Genomic DNA, 26,348 nt, shown 5'->3' with positions numbered 1-26,348 from the left:
TCGTACAAACTGTATGTAAATATATATTTTTTAAAGATTTTCAAGCACAAAAATAGTTAATTGTACCATAGAATGCACAGTGTAATAGTAAACTAAGTGTAAAAACATTGAATAACACTGAGACAAACACCCAGGCTCCCTGCTCAGCAGCTCGCTCTCTGTCTCTCTCTCGCCCTCGCACTCTCTCTCACGTGTGCTCTCTCTATCTCTAGTGCTCTCTCTCTCTCTCTCTCTCTCTCGCTCTCGTGCGTGCGCTCTCTCTCTCTCTCTCGTGCGCTCTCTCTCTCTCTCTCGTGCGTGCGCTCTCTCTCTCTCTCTCTCTCGCTCTCGCACTCTCTCTCTCATGTGCTCTCTCCCTCTCTCTCTCTCTAGTGCTCTCTCTCTCTCTCTCTCCTGCACTGGCTTTCTCCTCCTGCTTCCTGCTTTCTCCTGCAACCTCCCGTTCTTTCCTGTTCTCTTCTTCGTCCCTTTAGCCGACTCACGCTTCTATTTATGAAGAGGTGTGGCAGTCGTGGCAATCAGCAGCTCCTGGGAACAATTCCGGATGCGGACCACTTTTCACCTGTGCATTTAGATGAGAAACACCCACATCACGAACTCCACAGGAACACACACCACCACGCCCCCTCGCTAAGCCGCGAGTGCGGTGATTATTTATTAAAACTGGACCCGCTATACCACAGGAGGAAGCTGGGTTGAGAGGAGGTTACAGTTTTGAGGGAGAGTCCCTCTGTGTGATGCATCGAGAACAACGTACAGTACCGGGAGAGACTGAACACATGCGGAAATAATGGGCGCGTACGAACTGGAAGGGAAACTGACTTGTTCGTCCCCCAAGTGTGTGGTCGTGAACAGATGCAAAAGTTTGGCAAACTTTTTGGTTGTAATCCGATTTGTACGTGTTCAGAGGCGTTTGTGAACCGAGGTTCCCCTGTACTACTAACACTTCTAAGAAGAGTTATTACAAAATGACAAACCATCTTTCTCAAAGGTTTCCATCCTTCCTGGGTGGAGGAGTGTATGTCGGTGTTCAAAGTCTGGCCACCTTCTTTTGATTTCTTCTTCTTTTTCCTCCTTTTCATATTTTCCTACTTCTATGCGGGTTCCTTGTGCTGGATCAACCTTCTCCATACAGCTCGGTCTCCTCAGACCCTTTCCCGCCAGATCTTACTTAATTTTAGGACTTGTTGGTGTTTTTATTCTGCCATGTCAGGTCACTGCTGTATCGTCGACTTTTTCCTTTCCAACAATATCATTGAATCATTGAATCATTTTCCATTTAGGTAGTTTAATTCTTTTAGGGCTGATTATTTTTTCCCTTTTCTCCCGGGGAAATCTCAGTTTTCTAAAAAGCACACAATGCAACGGTACAGTAAATCAACATAAAACATCTGTTGCTGGTGCTGTGGCTGCTCTTGCAACCTGTTTGCCATTTCTGGTGGCAACTACTGTAAAGGGGCGGCAGTGGTGGGCTACCTGTCAGGCTATCTTCACCCAGTGGTGGCGGACATAGTGCTAAGCAGTCTCGGTTTTACCTCTTGTCATTGTCAGTGGTGGTCATTCCAGGCGAATGTTGTTGTAGGTGCATCAGCTACACGAATGTGTTCAGCATTACGATCACCTAGGGAGCAATTGACTGATGCTGGTGCCTTTCTTTTTTCATCTTGCTCTCCAGATTACTTGCAGCAAAATCAGAGTCCAATTCAGCAACAATACGCAAAACGACGCTCACAGAGTATTTGGCTTTGTGCATTTGCTTCACTCTCTTGCCAGGTGTCGATGCCTTTTCTGCTGTTGTTTGCTTGTCACTTCTCAAGCGAGGACAGGCAATCTCGGTCAAACCAACAAAGCTAACTTTCCTTCTAGCAAAGGGAGTCAAACTAAAATGTGTAATGTTGAGTTTTGTGACCGTTTTTCAGCTGATTATGACCCTCTACCCCCGGTGACATCTGCACTCAACCCCTTGTGTGACAAAAGTCGGCATCCGTCCTAAAAGAGTTATGTGGCAGTCCTCCCTGGCAAACATTGTCAGTACAACAATTAGCTGGGGACCAATCAGTTGAAGCTGGAACCTCACACTCGTTTTCAATCACTTGTTTCAAAATCTGAGTCCGACAAGTCCAGTTCAGAGATAATAGGCAAAACCTCGTCCAAGGAGTATATTGCTTTACGCATTTGCTTTGATCTCTCGCCAAATGTCAGTGCCAATTTTGCCGTTGTTTGCGCCTTGCTACTCACGCAAGCACAGGAAATCTCAGTCAAACCGATGAATCTCACTTTCCTTCTAGCAACAAGTCCAACTAAAACATAACAGTTGGTTTTGTCACAGTTTACAGTTGACATCAGCCCTGAAAGAGTTAACCTAACATAATATTATAATCTAACATCTTATTGTCTCCTTGATCGCTTCTGTATGCAGTCTGGATTTTGAAAGTGTTATAAGAAATTAGACCATCAGAGGTGGAACAAAAGTGGATGAGACGTCTAAGAAAGTCCAGGAAAGTAGATTGAAGTGGTATGGACATGTGATGAGGACAGACAAGGAATATGCGGGGGCAAAAGAGTGATGGGAGTGGAAGTCCAGGGGGACAGAAAGCAAGGAAGGCCAAAGTGGACATGGATGGATAAAGTCAAAGAAGACCTGAAGGAAAAGAGCGTGACTGGCAAGGAGCTGCTGGGCCAAGATGAATGGAGAAGGTCAATCACGCACATCAACCCCACACAGAAGAAGAATAAGTTGAAGAGGAAGAAGAGGAATAGCCTCCTTTAACTTGTACTCTGCATATGAGGATGGTGTGCAACCTAACATCCTATTATAACCTAACATCCTATTAGTCTCCTTAATCACTTCTGTACGCAATCTGGATTTTGAAAGTGTTATAAGAAATGAGACAATCAGAGGTGCAAAAAAAGTGGGTGAGACATCTAAAAAAAGTCTAGGAAAGTAGACTGAAGTTATATGGACATGTGATGAGGAGATATAAGGAATATGTGGGGGCAAAAGAGGGGTGGGAATGGAAGTACAACAGGAAGAGAGTGGAAAAGAAGGTCTGAAGATTGAAGGTCTGACTGGCAAGAAGGTGCAGGACCGAGCTGAATGAAGAAGGTCAATCAAACATATCAACCCCACATAGAAGTGAGAAAAGATGAAGAGGAAGAAGAAGTAGAAGACGTAGAGCTGTGCGCAGATTTTTGCTCCAACTCAATTTCTTAATGAGAAGTCAATTATTACTGTTGAAGCGCATATCACTCAAGCAAAATTTGCTCCGCTTGTTAAGATTCCCTGCACTTAATTTCTCATTTTAAGTCTTAAACAGCAGCCTTCACTGTTTCTTTTGGCTCCTTATGGCAGTAGGATGCATATGACAAAGGAGCCAGCAGTTCTCCATCTAAATTGTTTCTATTTACACCTGTGTGGATTCATCCTGGTCAATCCAGTTTAATAAACACCGCTGATATGCAGAGTACAAGTCAAAGGAGGCTATTCCTCTTCTTCTTCCTTTTCAACTTTTTCTGCTTCTGTGTGGGGTTGATGTGCTTGATTGATCTTCTCCATTCACCTCGCCCTGCAGCTCCTCGTCAGTCACGTTCTTTTCCTTCAGGTCTTCTTTGGCTTTATCCATCCACCTCCACTTTGGCCTTCCTTGCTTTCTGTCCCCCTGGACTTCCACTCCCATCACTCTTTTGCCCCCACTTATTCCTTGTCTCTCCTCATCACATGTGCATACCACTTCAATCTACTTTCCTGGACTTTCTTAGACGTCTCGCCCACTTTTTTTGCACCTCTTGATTGTCTCATGTCTTATAACACTTTCAAAATCCAGATTGCTTACAGAAGCGATCAAGGAGACTAATAGGATGTTAGATTGCACACCACCCTGATATGCTGAGTACAAGTTAAAGGAGGCTATTCCTCTTCTTCTTCTTCTTCTTCCTCTTCAACTTTTTCTGCTTCTGTGTGGGGTTGATGTGCTTGATTGATCTTCTCCATTCATCTCGCCCTGCACCTCCTCGTCAGTCACGCTCTTTTCCTTCAGGTCTTCTTTGACTTTATCCATCCACCTCCACTCTTTTTTACCCACATATTCCTTGTCTCTCCTCAGCACATGTCCATACCACTTTTCTGAATTTTCTTAGATATCTCTCCCAATTTTGTCTCCATTCTTATTCCGTCCTTTTGTTGTAACTACACACGTCCATCTGCGCATTCTGATTTCTGCCACATCCAGCTCCTTCTCCTGTGCCTCCATTACTGTCCATGACCTCACCTTTAACCTTCTCCTTATTTCTTTGACCACAAAATTCTCCTGATTCCTTCTTCCAGTTGTTCCATCCACACTGTACTCTATGATTTCTGTCTGCATCTAATTCTCCATCTCGGGCTACCACTGATTGTAGATTTTTAAAAGTTTCCACTCTTTTCAGTTCATACCCTTGTACAGGGTGAGCCAAAAAGAAGAACTACATTTCAAACGTTTCTTCTACAAAAACGCTACAAGATAAAATAAATTTCAACACAGGAAAGGGGATACAAAATAGATTTTTTTGCATTGTGTTTTAAAAATGGGGTCTTCCAGGTGGTGGCCATTGTTAGTGATACACTCTTCTGAATGCTCACATGACTCGTTCGGCCATTTCAAGGGGAATAGCGGCCATTTTGTGATGAATAGTGTCCTTGAGGGCTTCAAGGTTTTCAGGTCGGTGCGTGTAGACCTTCGACTTGAGATAGAAATCGCGCAGAGCGAGATCAGGAGAACGTGAAGGCCACCGCACAGGGAGGTCAGCTTCCCCAGAAACATCTACTGCAAAACTTGCATGGATCTCCACACCGTTTGAGCTGTTGCTCCTTCCTGTTGACACCACATCCATTTCTTCTAGTTGAGGCCGCAAAAAGTTCTCTAGCATTTCAATATAACGTTCTGAAGTGACGATGACCGCTGCCCCCCCCCTTTCAAAAAAATAAGGGCCTACAATACTCACTGTGCAGGGGTCTCTGATGAAGTTCATGAGGGTTGGTTTCAGCCCAATAGTGAAAGTTTTGCTAATTTACCCAACCATTCAAATGGAAATGTGCCACATCGTTGTACATGACAATGGCATCTCGATGAATGATTTGCAGAATGTTGGCGAACAACTCTCTATGGCTCTCCCAGTCTCTCTCAGTGAGTTCCTGCCCTAACATAATTTTGTATGGATGGAAATTAAGGTCCTCGTGCAAATTCAAAGACGTGTTGGAAATGCTTAACTGAGAAGTGCGCTGAACGTCTAGGAGACTGCAACATCGATGCCCTTACAGCTTGGGCGTTCGTACAGTCCGAGGACGGCACTTTCAGGTGAAGTGCGTTTGGTAGATGTGTTGCGTAATGACGATGGTTTCATTGTTTTTGAAGAACGTTTCGACAGAGAAAGCACGGTGTCCACCGGACCAGGGCATGTTGACGACTGAAAACTACAAGGGATCGCTTATCAAAGGAAAACCCCCCACCCAACCCACTCGGCTACCTGGTGCAATGACCTTAAGAAATGTGGTCCTTCATTTTGGCTCACCCTGTACTTTTACAAATTTGTTTTCCTTTGGCTTTCTAATGCCACTCTGTTGTTTTACAGAACTGGAGGAGATCAAATCGTGCCCACGGTGCGGCGCCTACATCATGAAGACCAACGATGGCAGCTGTAACCGGATGAACTGTACCGTCTGCGCCTGCCAGTTCTGCTGGCTCTGCATGAAGGAGATCACGGACGTGCACTACCTCAGGTACGTGTTGGGGTAAAGGCGGCACAGAGTGGCGGCCTGAGTTTGTTTTGGCTTCTCTCCACACCCTCCTAAGGTCCACTCGGGTATTGTCCGAAATGTGAGAGCAACCCAGGGTGTCCTTTAGCCTGTTTGCTGACTAATTCTTATTAAGAAAACCAAAAGAAGTGCAGCAGAGTGAATAACATAGCCACTAGGGGGCACCACTGAGCCCCAAACTACAGACACAGCAATACCCAACACAATTCCACGTTGAAGAAATTATTTTTATTTGACACAATGCCTTCCGTTTACAAGTAACAGCAAAAATCAAACCATTGACCAATCCTCCTTCCTCCTCCAAAAGAGCGTCGTCCACTGCCTCCCAACTCAGACTCAGTTTAAGTGAGGCAGTGGGCTTCCTTCTAAACGAGACCTGGGAACTTTTTGTGGTCTCCTATTCAGGTCGCTTGGAGCATTTCGGGGCTGTGTGGAAACCGGGCAGTCCCCACCCCTCCCCAGCAGCTCCCTCTGGGGGTCTCCAAAGACCCCAATGGGTCTGCATTTCTGGACCCCAACTCCCATGACTCCCTGCAGGTGACTTAAACTGGTCCAGCCTTGAGGAACACTGCCATCTGTCGTGTGGGGGAATTAACTGCTCCCTCCATTATGGCCTCCTAGGGCTGAAATAAAATAAGGATTCATGGCCATCCTACTTCTCTGGCACCTACAATAGTTACCTTAAAACCCCAAACTTGGAGAAGCAGTTTTCTGTCATTGAAGAGGACCCCCAAGTACTTGTAGGAGTGGACCACCTCTGCATCCTCTCATTGAATAGTGACTGGACATGGAGGCTCTGTAGTGCGGAGACAGACAGATAAATAGAAATGAAGGCACTATATGATAGATAGATAGATAGATAGATAGATAGATAGATAGATAGATAGATATGAAAGGCACTATATAATAGATAGATATGAAAGGCACTATATAATAGATAGATAGATAGATAGATATAAAAGGCACTATATAATAGATAGATAGATAGATATGAAAGGCACTATATCATCGATAGAATAGATAGATAGATAGATAGATAGATAGATAGATAGATAGATAGATAGATATGAAAGGCACTATATAATAGATAGATAGATAGATATGAAAGGCACTATATAATAGATAGATAGATAGATAGATAGATAGATTGAAAGGCACTATATAATAGACAGATAGTTAGATAGATATGAAAGGCACTATATAATAGATAGAAATGAAAGGCACTATATAATAGATAGATACTGTAGATAGATGGATAGATATGAAAGGCACTATATAATAGATAGATAGATAGATATGAAAGGCACTATATAATAGATAGATAGATAGATAGATAGATATAAAAGGCACTATATAATAGATAGATAGATAGATAGATAGATAGATAGATAGATAGATAGATAGATATAAAAGGCACTATATAATAGATAGATAGATAGATAGATATGAAAGGCACTATATAATACATAGATAGATATGAAAGGCATTATATAATAGATAGATAGATAGATAGATAGATAGATAATAGATAGATATGAAAAGGCACTATATAATAGATAGATAGATAGATAGATAATAGATAGATATGAAAGGCACTATATAATAGATAGATAGATAGATATGAAAGGCACTATATAATAGATAGATAGATAGATATGAAAAGCACTATATAATAGATAGATAGATAGATAGATAGATAGATATAAAAGACACTATATAATAGATAGATAGATATGAAAGGCACTATATCATAGATAGATAGATAGATAGATAAAAAAGGCACTATATAATAGATAGATAGATAGATAGATAGATAGATAGATAGATATAAAAGGCACTATATAATAGATAGATAGATAGATAGATAGATAGATAGATAGATAGATAGATAGATATAAAAGGCACTATATAATAGATAGATAGATAGATATAAAAGGCACTATATAATAGATAGATAGATAGATAGATAGATAGATAGATAGATAGATAGATAGATAGATAGGTTGATAGATAGATGTGAAAGGCACTATATAATACTAGTAATGATAGAGAAATGCTGGATTCCCCAATTAACATTCCAGAGTTTGGGAATCTGATCTTAAAATCAGAGTAGTCACTGAAGATCCTATACAGACAAGGGGGGAATGTGCAGGTTGCATGCAAATAATGAGTGGGCTCAGGGTTTAATCTTGGGATGAGGGCCATTCTATTCAGTCTAACTCATTAAGTTTCAGTTAAACTTCTTTTTATATAAGACACTTACACGTGCAGGGTATTTTAAAATACAACAAAATCCCACACTAAGACAAAGACACAATAAACAAGCACTGTGCAATATGTATGTTAATGGACTGTCAAATTGTTGAGTTTCTGTAATAAATTGGGTTCTTCATGCATCCATCCAGGCCAGTAAATGTAGTGTAAAACTGACACAGCCCAAGAAAAATGTGTGGAGGATATGGAAACTTAAAAGTGTAGGCTTGGGAGTCGAACCCAGAACACTGCTGACAGTACAGCAGCACTAAGCACTGTGCCGCTCCACTCCCCTGGCCCATATTTCAGCATCAGAGTAGCCTTCATTCTGCTTCTGCTCTGCTGTCAGCTTTTAGTCGCCATTTCTATTTTCCAGAAGATCACTACTGCCCCCCTGTGGGATCAGAATAAATTGCTGGCTTTACCTCAGTATTACTCTAGCACTCTAAAAACATTTTAAAAGACCAGTGAGCCTGAAAAAAGTGTAAAAGTGATGTAACCACTTAGATTTAGTAAAATAAATATGGATGGTCTTGGAGTCACACACTGGCACAACAGGAGGAATACAAATAACAGGCCAAGTGTGGCTCAGTTCATTGGAGTTGTGGTCGGCACATTTTTGAGTCTTTATTCAGTTTGAAAATTACGTGGAAACCAAAACGGATAGGCGCTGACACAACACAACGCGTCAGTGATGGCTTATGGGTAATTCAAACACATATAGCACAGCGCTTATATGTTAGTTTAGTTGAAGCCAAGGTGATCATGGAAGCTCCACTGCAGGATCACACCATCGGTGAACAAAGTGCCACAGCGAGATTTCTTTGGGCAGAAGCAGTGCAGCCTGCTGAAATTCATTTAAGGATGTCGGCTCAGTACGGAAGTGAAAACAGCAGGACTCAATAAAACGTTTAAACGGTTAAAGAGTGGGAAGAGCCAGCGTAACCGATGAAGCTTGATCTGGTCGACCATCAACAAGCCCACCTCGACGTGGCAAATTTCTTCATCATCAGAGAAGACCGACAGATTACGTTGGTACTCGTTGATACACATTTGAATTTCAGCAGGTTTCAATCCCTCTGCCCAAACAAATCTCACTATGGCACAACGGTCAGCGATTATGTAAGCCCACCGCAGAGCGTCCATGTTTATTTGACCTTGGCTTCCATTAGCGCTGCCCTGCGCCTCTTCAAACTACCCACAAGTCATCTGGAACGAGTTGTATAGCCATTGTGGTTATCACGTCATTTTCACATTGCCTTTACTTTTTGACTTACTGTCGTATAATTTCAATGCTGCGAAGCGGAGCACAATCTTGGATTTTGGTTAATTCTGACAATAGTCACTAACGACATTATTCTGTCGGGCCCCTGCTAAGATCTCTATGTGCTGTGAAAAAGAGGGCAAGATACAAGATAAAGATTTGGGGAATCCACACAACTGTTTAATATCAGGAAAGAAATAATTCAATCAAAGACTTCAAAGGTGAAAAAATCAGAGCAACAAGGTCTGTCAGTCAGTCTCTTCTGTTGAGGAGCAAAATCTCCTACAGTTGTGCGTCAATCTGTTGCTATGTGTCAGTGGAGGCGGGGCTTCCGGTGCCATAGCGGAAGTGATGTCATAGGTCAGCTGGCTTTATCTGGTCAAGTTGATGGATAGAAAAGGAGAAGAGGAGTCAGCAAGTGCGCCCTCCCTTGAGTGGGAGTGTGTTTAACGGCAACGCTTTGAGAATACCACCACCTCGCACGCGTCCGACAGTCTCTGCTGCAAACATGGACTTTCTTAACTAATAATGCCTGTGAGTACTGAGACAAGTGCAGTTCACAAACTGTCTGCGTCACAAAACATCCAATCAGACAATAGGAAGCTGGTGATTGGTCTGTCCCGAATGTCATCAGGTGGTTGTAATTCCCTCTGACAAGGTCATCATCTGACAAAATACAGCCATTGAGATTTAACCACAAATTAAAATGAAAGCCTCGCTGCTCAGGAAAATCTCCTGGCTGTGGACGACCTAAAGGGAAATGAAAAGGCAACATGTAAAGTCGAGATGGCTTTGAGGTGAAAAAGGAAAATCTGCAAAATAATTCTTTGCCTTCTCTGAAACAGGCGCTTCATAATGCTGGCTACTTTTCTATGAATTACAAGGAGCCTTTTCACCCACCTGAATAGAGAGATAGATAAACGTGAAAGGCGCTATATAATAGATAGCTAGATAGATAGATGTGAAAGGCACTATATAATAGATAGATAGATAGATAGATAGATAGATGTGAAAGGTACTATATAATAGATAAATAGATGTGAAAGGCACTATATAATAGATAGATAGAAATGAAAGGCACTTTATAATAGATAGATAGATAGATAGATGTGAAAGGCACTATATAATAGATAGATAGATAAGATAGATAGATAGATAGATAGATGTGAAAGGCACTATATAACAGATAGATAGATAGATGTGAAATGCACTATATAATAGATAGATAGATGTGAAAGGAACTATATAATAGATAGATAGAAATGAAAGGCACTATATGATAGATAGATAAGTAACTATTTAATGTTATTCAAGGGTGGTGGTTAGCTGCATTGACCTTATGGAAATACGGCTCGAAAGAGAAGAAACACTTCTGTAAATACATAAAGTGACTTCTATGGGTTCCCTGAATGGACAAAACATGTAGTCACCCAAAATTTTACAAGCACCAGCGAAATATTCATAAAACCACAGCAGTAACTACAATGGCACCCACTTAGCATCAGACTTCCACTCAAGATGTAAACATGTGACCGAAACGCAGCCCCATACTTTTGCTGCCATCTAGCGGGTCATAGCTAAACCCATGCGCGTGGTTTGTACGGAATGCTGCTGCCCGTGCTAACAAAAAAATGTGGAGAGCAGAACTAACCACTGCCCATACAAGCACTTGCTATAGGTGGTTAGTTACGCTGACCACCGCCCTTTAAAGAGATGCAAGACGATTTTTGCAGCAGTAACATTTTCTGGAGCCATTAAGTCCTGCATGATCAAAAAAAAAACAAAACCAAATAGAAACGGGTGGTCCTCATTTTAATATGGTCAAAGAGTTTTAACCCCGCATTGCTACAATGGAATGTTCAGGTTGGACACACACACACACACTCACAGAGATATAAGGAACACTGCAGGGCCAATTGTTTGAGCTGCTCAGCCAAAAAACAGACGGGCATCACTCAGCACCAAGACACACTACAATAACGAAGGCTTTTCTAGATGAGTAATGTCTTTGAGAATATGATGGAGGATATCACTTGTTTCACCAAGACATGAATCTTCCATTTCATTCCACATAATAAAATCCTGTCGTACTACAAATCCCAGCCTTATTTACGGAAGGTCATGTGGTGACCTCATTAAGGTTTTTTAATTTTTTGTTTTCTGTTTCAGTCCTTCTGGCTGCACATTCTGGGGCAAAAAGCCCTGGTCTAGGACCCGCAAGATCATCTGGCAGGTGGGCATGCTACTCGGGGCACCAGTGGTCATTTCTCTTATTGCTGGCATCGCCATCCCTGTAATAATCGTTGGGATACCGATCTACATGGGACGAAAGGTAGGAGCTTTTCTGGGGGCTTCCTTGTGCTTCTGTAAGTCATGAGGTTGACAGTAAGGACAATTGCTGCAGAACCACAGTAACGTGCGTCATAGCAGTGGGATAGTGGTGGTGGTTTCTTGAAATCTCCTCTGAGTGAATCCAAGTCATGGCATCTTCTGTCTCTGCTTACAAGTTCACTTAGTCACTGGTCTTCCTGTGATGGTGCGTGTCAGCTCCTTGCTCTCTCTTCCTTTTTTGGGAGCCTCTTGAATCCGACCCTGCCAGTACCGTCACTGAGATGAGTTTGGCAGATGAGGACAAACACACATGAAGCAGGGGATGGTGAAAAGTGTTCGAGTGCTTTTATTAAAAACAGTCAAATGACAGTGTTCAAAAAGTGCAGTGCTCTAAATGTTCCACAAGTAAACCTCTCTGTATATTGTGATAAACCTTGGGTGTCTGAGACCCCCAAACCCCACCACAATCACCAAAACAGAGTTCTTTATCAAATGACGGTTTTTATTTAAACATCACCAAAATATTACCAATTCTCTTCCTCTTACCACCGCACTGCCCTCCTCCAGTCAAGTGTTGCCTCTCTACCACCCAGCTCCAACTCTCCTGAGTAAAGGAGTGCAGTCCCTTTTATTACAGTACTTCTGGTGCCAGGACGATTGCCCGATGGACGTACTTCTGGATCACACGGAAGTCCATTAGTTATGTAGGATCTTGTTTCTCTGGAACGCCCTCTTGTGGCACCCCGTGACTCCAACAGGGCTGCCTTGCCAGACTACATTTCCTAGCATGCCCTGCTGGCTTCCCACTGGGTGGAGATATCTGGGACTGTTGCCATCTAGGGTACTGGGGGAATAACAGTTCTTCAGCAATTTCCCTGATTTTATAAAGTTTGTCTGTCCCTGTGTTCCTTCCGGTTCCGCTTCCTTTCCTGGCCGGGACATCCGTCCAGCCTGTGTGGCATCTACAATATATAAAATCCAATGTCTGTCTCTCTGCTTTTCACGAGAGAACTACTTCACGGATTTAGATCGGGTGTTTTTTGTCTATAATTTCCTTGAACATTTTGGTTGATTTTGCGACTTCTCTCATCGTGTAAGGTGTCAGGGTTCACTTGTGGTACCGATTTATTTGCGTGAATCCAAGAGACATGCAGCGGGCCGAGTGGAGGGGAGTTTACCTTGGGAGTTTGCTTGAACATTCTGGTTGATTTTGTGACTTCTGATGTTCCGTCCATAAAAACAAGGGTAAGGTGGAGGTTAAAATTTCAGATAAATAAATCCGTTACAATCAGAGGTCAGAACACAGACAGGAAACTTCTTGAAAAACCACTAGCCTTGGTGCCCCCTTAAAACCGACTCTTCCTTGTTTAATAACCTTACAGGATCTTGCAGACCAAGGAGAAGTCTAACAGCAGACGTAAAACAGACTTTTGTCCTGTCTCTTGTCCCTGTCACCACCTCCTTGGCGTTCCATGGGGAGACACTGAGTCCTGCTCTGCCTGTACCGCTGCCAGTCGGTTGGGTCCTCAGAGCCCAATGGTCGCTCCTCCTACTTGCGTTCAGCCCCCTCCTGAGTGCTGGGCACACGCGCTTCTCCCTGGGACTTCATACCCGTCTGTCTACTTCCTTTACTCTCACCGTCTCTCTCTCTCTCACACACTCCTGCTTCTCTTCTTCCTTCCTTCCTTTAACCTCCATTCTTTCTTGGTCTTTTCTTCCATTCCATCCTCTTTCTTTCTCGCACTAATGCTTCCGTTTTTAAACACAGGGGCCGTGGCAGAGCTGCATCAATCAGCAGCTCCCGCCATCAATCAGGGGTGCGAGCGATCCTGCACCTGTGCCCTAAGTGCAGGGCCTTCCATTCCCTCGCTGCGCATGGGAACCTCTCTCGCCACGCTACCATGACCCAGTCGGGTGATTATTTATTTAAAACGCCAATCAGCCGTGGACCTCACTTTACCACACTTCCCTGACAGATTTGGCGACATGCCCCGGATTCACCTGGGGAAGCGGCAGGTGTAATGTTGTAATATACAGTACACCAGTGCTGTTTCAGTTTACAGATGATACCAAATCAGGAGGAAGGGCAAATGCTGAAGAATCATCTAAATTGTTACAGAGGAACTTGGGCAGAAGACAGGCTTGGGCAGATTTGTGACAGACAAATGTTTGTGTAACTAAAAACATCGGCTGGATGGGCATCCCTGCCTGGGAGGAAACAAGAAGCAGACCCGGAGGGAAGGATCGGAAAAGATGGACGGACAGCTCATGTAAAAGAAAAAATATCGCTGAGGAGTTTTTATTCCCCCAGCACGCTAGATGGCAGCAGTACACTCCAAGTTATCAGTAAGCCTCAAAGGGCCTTTCTTAAATTTTATTAGTGGATTCCCATACCGAACTGTCTCCCCACTAGTGATTTGGGGGGAAGAGAACACACGACTATCCCAGAAAGTCTTCCTGTCTGTCCCTTATGGTGCACTTGCCTGTATCCCTTTCTAGGTACTCTACAGAGTCACAAGATATTCTGCCCCCTTGTGGTGTTACAGTGATATAGCCACTTATCTTGCCTTAACCAGTAGAACCAGGGCCTGTCCCATATCACCTTAAGCTGCCCGCAGTTCCAGTTCTGACTGGGTCCCCCTTTACAAGGTAAACCTACATATTAGTCAAAAATGCACTATATAAATAAAATGTATTATTATTAATTATGGGCTGTGATAAATAACGTCAAATAAAACGTTGGAAAGGTTTGGGGAGTTGCCCTGTATAATCTCTTCAAGCAATATTTGGTCAAATCAAGTTGAAAAAACATCAAAACATTCGACCTCAACAAGAAAAGAGAAAATGGCTGACGGAAATGATCTGGCAGGAAGTTAGGAGGGACCAGAAATGATGTCATTGGGGCTGGACGGAAGTGACATCATTATGGAGGGCCCGGAAATGATGTCATCGGGGCTGGACGGAAGTAACGTCATTATGGCAGGACCTGGAAGTGATGTCATCTGCAAGAGTCGGAAGTGATTTAGCGGAGCCATTTTTGACTATGGTTATTGTTGATGGTGGTTGTGTATTATTGTTTATCCTCTTTGGTTCTGTAAAGGTAGAGAGAGAGATATCAGTACCATAATTCAACCCCCGTCGGAAAATATATCACTCACCTCCGGGCTTGTTGACTGCCTCCTAAGGGCATGTGTGTGTGACAGGGCTGCGCAGTGGTGCAGTGGTAGCGCTGCTGCCTCACAGTTAGGAGACCCGGGTTCGCTTCCCGGGTCCTCCCTGCGTGGAGTTTGCATGTTCTCCCCGTGTCTGCATGGGTTTCCTCCCACAGTCCAAAGACATGCAGGTTAGGTGCATTGGCGATTCTAAATTGTCCCTAGTGTGTGCTTGGTGTGTGTGTGTGCACCCTGAGGTAGGCTGGTGCCCTGTCTGGGGTTTGTTTCCTGCCTTGCGCCCTGTGTTGGCTGGAATTGGCTCCAGCAGACCCTGTAGTTAGGATATAGCGGGTTGGATAATGGATGGATGGATGGATTAATTATTTTTACATATTATTATCTCTCTATTATATCTCTGTATTATATAAAAAAAATCTTTAGACGCGACGAGACTTTTTAAGAGACAAGATGTTTTGGAAAAGATTCCCGCGAGAATATTGCCATGATATTTTTAAAAGTCACACGCAACCATTTTCAAACAAGACGACAGTCCTCTCACCTCTCAGTCTTGTGAATGCTTTTGTCAGACACACTTCCTGCGCTCTCAGCTTCTTATAAATTTGAACGTTTTCCTCACTTTAAGTTCCCAATTAAAGAAGATGTTTTATGTCCAAATCTTATTTGAGAGTTTCATCACGAAGGTTTACCAAACAGAAGAAATGAGTACACAGGAAAACCTAGCACAGAGAAACCATGAAGTCAAAGGAATTAACACGAAAAATGTCAATCGGTTACACAGCAGATTGGTAAATGCATATCAGTAGACTCTGCTGAAACAGTTGGTGGTGATGGTTCAGAAGATGAAAACATCAACTTTCAATATCCTGTAGAATATCTACAATCGTTAACACTGTCAGGACTTCCACCGGCCGAATTACTGTAGAAAGAAGGATGTATCCAAGAAAGGTAATGTAGCACATCTTCAGGGGATAACATTAGACAATAAAGGAGATCTTGATATGCCACTCATATTAAAATGTTAACAGTTTCCCGTTAGAATAACTTATGCAAAGACAATTAACAAATCACAGGGACAAACATTCAAAAAAGTTGTTTTACTTAATAGAGAAAAAGAAACAAAATTCACTCACGGGCAGTTCAAATATATATGTCACATGGATGCAAATGTAACACTTCACATGGAAATTAAAATCTTTTTAAATTGTACATCCACATCCCCAAAGAACCACAAAGAGACTAGCGCGTAGTGCTGGCCAGGGGGGCTGGTGAGCAAAGCGAGCCGGGGGTAAAGCCCCCGAGTTAATAATAATAATATGCCAGTTTCTCTTGCGTTTAGTACAAGTCAATGGCAAAGAGAACAAAAACAGTGCATTGTGCCAGTCTTCAGTTCATTCAGCAGCAGCCAAAGTACAAGTTGACCCACAAATGGGATGTCATTGTGCTGTGGAGGCCTTCTAGATGAACCACAGTAAGGGGAACGGGTCTCTAAAAACCCACACAAAAGGCCAGACCTGCCGTTATTTTGTAGAATCACATAACAACAAAACACTTGGCGTAGTCGTCAGGATTTGCACTGTGGATGGATGGAGTGTAGTGTAGTGATGGTGCTGCACAGAAGCTGAGGGTTTAAGTAAGAGATAGAGAGAGAGAGAGAGAAAGAGAGAAAACTCGGCTTATACGAGGATACGAGGATATGAGGCCTGTTATTGCTCATGACATAGAAGAAGTCTGCTTATAGAGGTCACTAGGGTTAAATACATGGGGTTCAGAATGGACAGTGATACAGGTGAGAGGTTACAGGTAGCAGGTATATGGCTGATTTTGACATTTCTTCCTATTCTCCCACTGAGAAGAGAAACTATGAGGTTAGTTGGTACCTTTCATGTTAGGCGATCTGATAACTTGGTAAAGCACTGGCTCAATCCATAACAATAAATTCATAGTATTCTCAAACATGCTAAATCCAATTCAGGTTCATAGCAGCAGCAGTCATGAAATACAGGAATTAACATTAGACGAGGTCTCAGCCAACTGTCGGGGAAAATCATTTTTACCATAAACTCATTAAATCCAATTTAGAGTGGAAAGAACCTGAAAAGGCACCTGCCCATCACAGGGTCCACAGGGCTCACTCATAATCCCACCTAACAATGTCAGCTTAATCACTGCTAGTGACACATCAGGTCTCAGGTTCAATCCAGCAGTACAAAGGCCAGTATGATCAAAGTGACAGTGAGTGGCATCAGAATGGGAAGGACTCGTCAGCAGTCAATCACAACTGGCAGTTTGAACAATACATGGGGTCCAATGAAAATAATTCAAATATTTACTGTGACTTTTTGTGTGCCTCTCCCTTTTGAAATGTGTTGCAGGTCCACAGTCGATGTAAGAAAAACAGTATCTCAGGAAGCAAGCAGTACCTGACCGTGGCCAGTGGGGTCATCATGTCCGTTTTTGTGTCTCCTGTGATTGCCGCCGTCACTGTTGGTAAGAAATTGTTGTTTTTTTTGCCATTTTTCCCACTGCTAATTTTATAAATAGTTTTGTGTGCAGCCCTCTCTGAGGTCATTGGCATTGGCATCTATCTATCTATCTATCTATCTATCTATCTATCTATCTATCTATCTATCTATCTATCTATCTATCTATTGATTGATTGATTGATTGTGGGGAACAGCCCGGACACAGACAGGCGGACACCAATGGCTTACAACCTAACACACGTTTATTCACCATATTTACAGATCCAAGGCACACACAACCCAGTGCTCCCACACCAATCACGCTCAGTCCAGTCCTTTTCCTCAATGTCTTGCTTCTGACCGCCTCCACTCCTCTCTTCCAGGCTTCATCCTCTTCCACCCGACTCTAGCTCTCTAATGGAGGGAGGCGGCCCTCTGGGTGTGTCAGAAGTGCTGAGGGCCAGGGATCCTCAGGCATCTGGGCGCCCCCTGCCGGTGACCATGGGCCCTTATAGGGTTGAGCTTCCATGCTCTGTTCCCGTGGTCCCCAAACCAACCAGGGCCGCTGCCCTCTTGTGGTCTGGAGGAGGCATAATCCCTCCTTCGGTCCTTTCTGGGCATCGCGGCTGGGTACCACCCCCAGCTACTTGCCACACTATCTATCTATTTTTCTATCTATCTAATTATCTATATTTATATCTTTCTATCTATCTATCTATCTATCTATCTATCTATCTATCTATCTATCTATCTATCTATCTATCTATCTATCTATCTATCTATCTATCTATCTATCTATCCTTTCACATCTGTTTATCTATGGAATCCTCAAGGAACAGGTACATTTACTCTGAAGTCATCAGAACCACTGAAATTAATGTCAGGTAATGTGTGATCTGGACGGTGATTGGTTTTGCTTGAGCAAGTTGATAGCGGGTACCTTATGAGGCTGATCACTTATCCAAAGCAGGTATTTCACTGATTGCAGAGTTGTGTCATATAGTTAATAACCTGTTGCTCAATACCAAAAAAATGTAAGAACTCAGAATCGAAGACCTGGTACCACAGTCATCATCAAATAGTAGAAAACAGAAAACGTTTCAAATTCCACCCTCAAATTCTTGGGAACATATATTACTGAGGATATCTCATGAATGACCAACACTATCATTGGTTAAGAAGGCGCAACAGCAGCTTTATTTCCTCAGAACATTGAAAGAAATTCTATCTGTCTGAGCAGCTGTCGAGGTCTGTGATGGCCTGGGTTGGCTGCAGCTACCATAACCTCTTGAACCCGGGACTGTTGCTACTTATTTATTGAGATTAGTTGGGCAATGAGGACACTTAAAAACACAAACACACTGCAAAGTGTAAAATGTCCTTTTATTCTAAATCAGTCAAGGTTTCAAAAACCCCAAAATTGCAGTGCAGATAGATAGATGTGAAAGGCACTATATAACAGGAAGATGTGAAAGGCACTATATAATAGATAGATAGATGTGAAAGGCACTATATGATAGATAGATAGATAGATAGATAGATAGATAGATAGATAGATAGATAGATAGATATGAAAGGCACTATATTATAGATAGATAGCTGTGAAAGGCACTATATTATAGATAGATAGATCAATAGACAGACAGACAGACAGACAGACAGACAGACAGACAGATAGATAGATAGATAGATAGATAGATAGATAGATCGATCGATAGATAGATGTGAGAGACACTATATAATAGATAGATAGCTGTGAAAAGCACTATATAATAGATAGATAGATAGATAGATAGATATGAAAGGAACTATATGATAGATAGATAAATAGACAGACAGACAGATAGATAGATAGATAGATAGATAGATAGACAGACACTGTATGGCATGAACACACACCAGTATGACTAAAAAGGAAGGAATCTTTTGCTTTGGCAGTCAGATCCCTGTTGAGGTGCTATACAGGCGTATTGCTGTCGATGTACGTGACCTCCAGTGGTGTTTCTCCTGCTAAATAATGAATTGGCTGAAAGTCCTCAGTGTTGTTGTGTCACAGAGAGGATGTACAGAATTGTTCATAATGGCACTCGGTTTTGTTTTCATTCCCTCCTCCACTACGACCTCCAGGGGGTCCATAACTAACGTTTCCCTTTTAATCAGTTCGTTGATTTGGTGGTCTTCTCTTGAATTGATGCTAGCAGCCCAGCACACCACACTGGCCATCACATAATAATAGAAGATGTGAAGGATGTCACTTCCCATATTAAAGGATTGTAGTCTTCTAAGGAAGAAGAGCCTGCTGTGCTCTTACTTCACTAGTTCCTCTGACTCCCAAGACAAGTCCAACCAGTGATTAATGTGGACCCCCAAGTACTTAAAGGAGTGGACCACCTTTACATCTACTCCTTGAACATTAGGGACTGGACATGTAGGCTCAGTGAAACTGCTCTCCTGGGTCTCATCCCCCTTATCAATGCACCCCATAAACATTTTAAGTTTGTATTTATACCTAATTTTTTGCAGGTTATTTTAATTGATTGTTTTTGTAAATTTAGCTCAGACTGTGTTTATATTTTTATGCTGCTCATGTCGATGTTCAAATTTATGTTATACTGGGAACTACCTGTAAACTTCATTGCAGGAGCCATTGAACAATATCATTAAAGGCTGCTCTCTTCTAATGTTTACTAATCATTTAGGATTTTTAAAATGTTTTTTTTTCAGTGTAATGTTGATGTATATAATTTGTAAATTCAGCTGGAAATAGTTACATTTAATGAAGTTTTATTTCCTGGGTTTGATGTGCCAGCAGGTAGTGATTCTAACAGGGCCTGATGCTTTCCATTTTCTGTATTTTTTGATCTTCCTTTCCGTGAAGGCGTTGGTGTCCCGCTGATGATGACTTATGTGTACGGTGTGGTGCCCATGTCTCTCTGTCGGAACGGTTGGTGTGGAGCCCAGAATGAACAAGTAGACCCGGGGAAGATCCAACTGGAAGACCTCGGTAAGTGGTGGCCACTATGGCTCCAGCAGGCGTCAATAAGCACCTTGGAACTTGGGGATCAGGGGAGCTTAGTTGGGCCCATCTTCTAGACTGGCATAAATTGGCTAGGATAACAGAATTTACAGCTGTTTAAGATGATTTTCGTGTGTTTTGAATATTTTTCCCCCTTTCTGTTTTCTCGAAATGTAATTTTTATTTGTTTTCAGGTTCCAGTTCACACCTCCATGATTGTACCATCCAGTGTTAGCGTCACACTTGTTTCTAGTGGTGGGGAGAAATAATCGATTCATGTGCAAATCGTAATTCCTGAGATTAATGCTTTTTAGATGGCCATGTTGCTCAAATATCGATAAAAATTTCTTAAAACGTACATTTTTCAAGTGCCTTCTTAGCGTTAATGTTTAACCCAGGAAAAACAAGCCCTAAACATTGAATTTTTTTGATAAGAAAAAATGTAACAGAAACAAGTAAATAACGAAACAACGTCGGTATCAGTCCGGTCTGTCGAGTATCTGCTGCGATCCTGATGCCAATTTAGGTCACGTCCGCCATGTGATGTTTTGAAACCATCACCAACGCATAGCTTGACGTCACAGTCAGGAAAGTAGACTAAATCAAATCAAATCAAATTTCAATTTATTCATAAAGCACAATTTTAAAACACCATTAAGTGTAAACCAATGTACTTTACAATAAAATCAAAAAACATCAAAAATAAATCAGTAAACAAAGGACAAAAATGACATAAATACTAAAACAAATAAATTAAAAGAACCAATTAGAAGATAAACAACTTACAGAAAAACAATTGATATGAAAAAATGTATAAATCTATATATATAAAATTCTTTTCGCGTTCGAAATAGAAATTACTTATGACCACAGAACATATTATAATACAGGATCTAATCACTTCGTTTGTGGACGCCATTTTTATATCATCTTTACGACTTGTTATTATTTGTGTGAGAGTTATTTTACTAACATTAAAAAGAAATAAATTCAAACACGCCGATCTGTCCCATAGAAGCCCGCCCCTCATCGCCCTCACCCAGCCCTCCTCTCTGGACTCCAGCGCTGAGCCGTCCGCCACCAGGCGCGTTCTGAAAGAGAAGTTTTATTTATTCGTCCACGTGACTGTCGCAGAAACTGCCACATTGTAACTTTTTTTTAATTGGCAGTACTTGATAGTAGAAGAGATGAGGAAAACAGCTTTGCATCTTTCTACTTTTTAACTACGCTGAGCTGTAAATAATGTGAAGATGACACCACCTTCAGAGACGAGGGGTCGTGAAAACAAAATAGACGCTCAGAGGTTCGGAATGTCGGGCTGCTCTGCCGGGTCGAGAGCTTCGCAGTTTCGAGCGGCGTCCTCTCTTTTCACACTGTTTGTGACACTTCGAGTGCCCCGTCGGCTCCTGGGAGAATGGAAATCATTGCAAATGAGTTTAATCGACACCATCGAAGCAAAACTCTTTTTGCAAATTGTGCTGCACGACTGCTTACTGTCCCTTTTAAGACGATTGGAGGGTTTACATCTAAGAAGATGTACCGACCTCTTCATGTTAAGTTTTGGACTTAGGAATTGTTTGGACCTTCTGCCCGTTAAGCACGGAAGGGCAGCATCCACATTTCTCTGAATAATTTTTCTCTTAAATCACAGGCACGTAGTGCAAGGTTGTCAGGCAGAAATTTGCAGGATTGCATAGAAAATGTAATTTCTGTACCACAGCAGTCGTGTAGTGCCTTTCACAAGGGATCTGCTACCGAAAGATGATCCAAATACATTTAAGCTGCTGTTAGTGCTACTTACCTGTTGTGTTATAGCGCCTTTCAAATTTACTTTACCCAAAAGCACTCCAGTACTGTTCAATGTATTTTTACTTCTTACATGATAATGTTTTACTGTTTAATTATTTATATACTACATTTTATTTTTTTCCCTTGCACTCAGTGAGCGAAGCCACTGGGTAATCATCTAGTCTATATACAGTATATAAACGTCAATGTATGTATGTGTGTGTGTTTGTATGTATGTTCCAGCCTCATTTCCTGAACCGCTGGAGTGATTTTCATGAAACTTGGTACACATGTTTCTCTCATTGGTTGACTAAAAATACCGTAGGGTGAAATCAACCCTGACCTGCCCCCTTCTGGGTAGGATGAGGGTTGATCTTGTAGTCTTGTATGCATGTTATCATTGAGTTGACACTCGGAACGACCACCAGAGGGTGAAATGGGGGTGACTGCCGGCATGCATTATGTTTGTGCACCGCACACCTGTTGGTTTCGAAATAAAATATAGTTGACTGGGTTGGCATCAAACAGCCATATATATATATATATATATATATATATATATATATATATATATATATATATATATATATATATATATATATATATATATATATATATATATCATACATATAAAGCAGGCTGTAACAATCTTGCGCCCTTGTATGCATGACACTCAGAATGACCACCAGAGGGCGAACTGGAGGTGACTGCCAGTATGTTTGTGCACCATCGTGTGCTCCCTTGATGCTTTTCAAATTAAATAGACACTATCATTGGTTAAAAAGGCGCAACAGCAGCTTTATTTCCACAAAACATAGAAAGATATTCTATCTGTCTGAGCAGCTGTCGAGGTCTGTGATGGCCTGGGTTGGCTGCAGCTACCATAACCTCTTGAACCCGGGACTGTTGCTACTTATTTATTGAGATTGGTTGGGCAATGAGGACACTTAAAAACACAAATACACTGCGAAGTGTAAAAAGTCCTATTCTAAATCAGTCAAGGTTTCAAAAACCCCAAAATTGCAGTGCAGATAGATAGATGTGAAAGGCACTATATAACAGGAAGATGTGAAAGGCACTATATAATAGATAGATGTGAAAGGCACTATATGATAGATAGATAGATAGATAGATAGATAGATAGATAGATAGATAGATAGATAGATAGATAGATAGATGAAAGGCACTATATAATAGATAGATAGATAGATAGATAGATAGATAGATAGATAGATAGATAGATAGATACTTTATTAATCCCCAAGGGGAAATTCACATACTCCAGCAGTAGCATACTGATGAACACAATATTAATTAGAGTTGTTGGCCGGTTCCGAGCGTCAACTGGATGATAACATACATACAAGACCGCAAGACAAGCACATTAGTGAGTCTTCATTGTTTGTTAATTTATTTTTATTTTTAAAGTTGTGTTTTTTTTTAATGAAATTTTTCTCAAACAACTTTGTTAAACAGAACCTTCCCAATTTTCCTCATCTTGCACCCTCATCCATGCTGGAAAAAATATTGCTCACTCTCAAGGACTTAGACTCCATCTCTACAATATATAAAATCATTTTACAATCCCTCCCTTTCAAAGATCCAAGAGGACACTGGGAAAAAGACCTCTCAATTAATATATCAGAAAAGGAGTGGAAAGTAGCAATGCAGAGAATTCACTCGAGCTCCATATGCGCAAAGCATACAATTATACAACTCAAAATTATATATCGAGCACATCTGTCTCGACTAAAACTCTCCAAAATATTTCCAGGACATGATCCAACCTGCAAACTTTGCAATCAAGTCCCAGCCTCACTGGGTCACATATTCTGGGCCTGCACCAAATTAACATCATTCTGGACAAAATGTTTGAATGACCTCTCAGACAGCCTTGGACTCACAATCCCTCCTAACCCATTAACAGCTGTGTTTGGGGGTCTTCCAGAAGTGTTTAAAGCGGAGAAGGACAAACAAATTGTGATTGCATTCACTACACTGGCACGCAGACTTATTCTGCTAAACTGGAAGAACCCAAACTCTCCTCTTTTAAGTCAGTGGGAAACTGATGTGTTATATTATTTGAAATTGGAAAAAATCAAATACTCAGTTAGAGGATCCGTACAGACTTTTTTCAAAACATGGCAGCACAGAAGCACAGAGAATTTATTAATTTAGATATGTTTACAAGCCTTAAATTTTACGCCGTTTGCCTTGCTCTCTCTCTCAGGGGTGGGGATCGATCTGTTCTTAACTCAATTTTTCTTTTTGTAAAAACTTGATTGATTTGTATGGATTGCAATAAAATTAATAATAAAAAAAAAAAATTCTCAAACAATTAAAAAAAAAACTCACTTTATTCTCCTCCCGGGCAATGCCGGGTATTTCAGCTATGTTAGCTAGTGATTAATAATAAAATTCATATGTTGTTACACATTTTGTTTCAGTGTTATTAATATTAATCAATGGTTAATGACTTTAGAGTCGGCAATGTTCAGTAACCTTCATCCTTCCTTGAACAATAAATACAGGAACAGGCTGAATCCAGAAGGAAAACTGGTCATCCATGAAGCCAACGCTGCCCTTCACATTGACATGGAATCATCTGTGACCAGGGTCATCTTAACAGCATTATAGGCCCCCCTGGGCAAAGCAGTGCACTGGACCCCCTACCCACACAACCACTCAGCAAGTCACAACATTCATAGATTAGCATGAGATGGCCCTGTCTGTGGCTTATGTTTTTCTCTTTTGTTGACTATAAGTTAAAGGTAACTTGTGAGTTTACTTGCTTATTACTGTATGTGGATTTATATTTAACTTTATATTTTTTGTAAGTACTTAGAGTCCTTTTTAATTCTGTGTCAAATCACGATTATCCAAGGTAATGTGGACCAAAGTTGTGTTGGATAGCTGAAAACTCGAATAATGCGGATGGCCGCTGTAGTGGCGACATTGCACAGAGAAGGTGGGGACGGACACAGAGAGTGAGATCAGCGTGGTGTCACCAGTAGAGTGCACCGGTCACAGTGGTTAGAGACAGGGCTGATGAATGGAGGTCTCCATTTAGTTAAGTGCCCACCTCTGAGCCAGAGAAACACAAGTTTAGAGCTCACCACAGAGCAAATCTTCGCACTGAGATGCTTTATGTGAGCCAACAGCAGTTCAATTGTCAATAAGGTTGGGATTTATATTGTGGATGGGTGGAGTGTAGTGGAGACACTGCGCGGGAAGATAAGGGCTGACACAGAGAGAGAGACGGAGATCAGCTGACATCACCAGAGAAGCACACCGGTTGCGGTGGTCAGAGCTCACTAAGGGTCACAATGTAAAGTGCTTGCCTCTGACCCAGAGAACGTGGGTTCACACTTCCCACCGGTTGTTCCCCACAGCGCTCTGAAATAAACACAGCAATTCTAAGTGACTGAAACAGTAGAGCACATGTGTACTCAGTCAATGCTGGCCACACACTGGCAATACCCAAAGGAGTGGAGCTGGGGAGTGGTGAGTTGACCACGCCCACATTCCCACAGTCACCGCCTCCTCGCCCACCCACTTTGTATTTTGGTAAAGGACTGCAAGTTCCATGAGGAAATGCTGGGGCACCAACCTGGTTGTCCCCGTTTGATCAAACTAAACACAAAATGAATGCTATGGACACAAAATGGAACAAAAGGGTCCAAAACTAAGAGAGACGCTTTCAGGCTTTGTAATTCCTAGAATACAATCCAGAACTATATAGAATTAGTGTTACTCAGAGTGGAACACCTCTTCTGGCATCTGTGGGATTTAGAGGTGGTGGTGGAGTCAACTTCACGGAGTATATTCTCAGCACTGCAGAGGAAACAGAAGAGGACAAAGTTAGTGCCAGCAGCCCCTCTCGACCCTGAGTGGTAGTACACACCTGAATCTAAGTATACTCAGGCCTGGACCATCTAGGAAGAAACTAGGATTATTGCTGGAAGAGGTGTTGGTGAAACCAGAAGGGGGCGCATACTCTGTGGTCTTCGTGTAGATTCCAATACCCCAGAGCAGTGATTGGCACACTGTGCTATAAAAATGGCACTGTCCTTTGGATGACATGTAAAACCGATGTCCTAACTCCTGGTGGTCATTCATAATCCCAGGGAATCTTTCAAAATGGGTAGGGTGTATCCCGGGGTCCTGGCTAAATTGCCCATCATGGCCTCATCCATTCTGGCCCCCAAATCACCATCTGTCTGTAATTGGCTATCTCTCTAGCCCTTTCACCACCTAATAGTTAAAGTGT

At 42.0% G+C, this 26,348-nt stretch overlaps 1 protein-coding gene across 2 annotated transcripts in view; it reads left to right on the top strand.

The window, feature by feature from the left end:
- si:ch211-278j3.3 (E3 ubiquitin-protein ligase RNF19A) overlaps positions 1-26,348 on the top strand; it is a 139,481-nt gene that overhangs the window by 103,102 nt on the left and 10,031 nt on the right. For both annotated transcript variants that reach the window (XM_039749483.1, XM_039749482.1), the window contains exons 4-7: positions 5,608-5,755; positions 11,478-11,640; positions 17,185-17,299; positions 20,153-20,278. In XM_039749483.1, the coding sequence (XP_039605417.1) occupies positions 5,608-5,755; positions 11,478-11,640; positions 17,185-17,299; positions 20,153-20,278 (552 nt within the window). The remainder of the gene's footprint in view (positions 1-5,607; positions 5,756-11,477; positions 11,641-17,184; positions 17,300-20,152; positions 20,279-26,348) is intronic.

This window comes from Polypterus senegalus, chromosome 3 (genome assembly GCF_016835505.1).
Source record: "Polypterus senegalus isolate Bchr_013 chromosome 3, ASM1683550v1, whole genome shotgun sequence".
Classification (NCBI taxonomy): domain Eukaryota; kingdom Metazoa; phylum Chordata; class Cladistia; order Polypteriformes; family Polypteridae; genus Polypterus; species Polypterus senegalus.
Note: the sequence above shows the minus strand (reverse complement) of the source record. Positions and strands in the feature narration are given on the sequence as shown.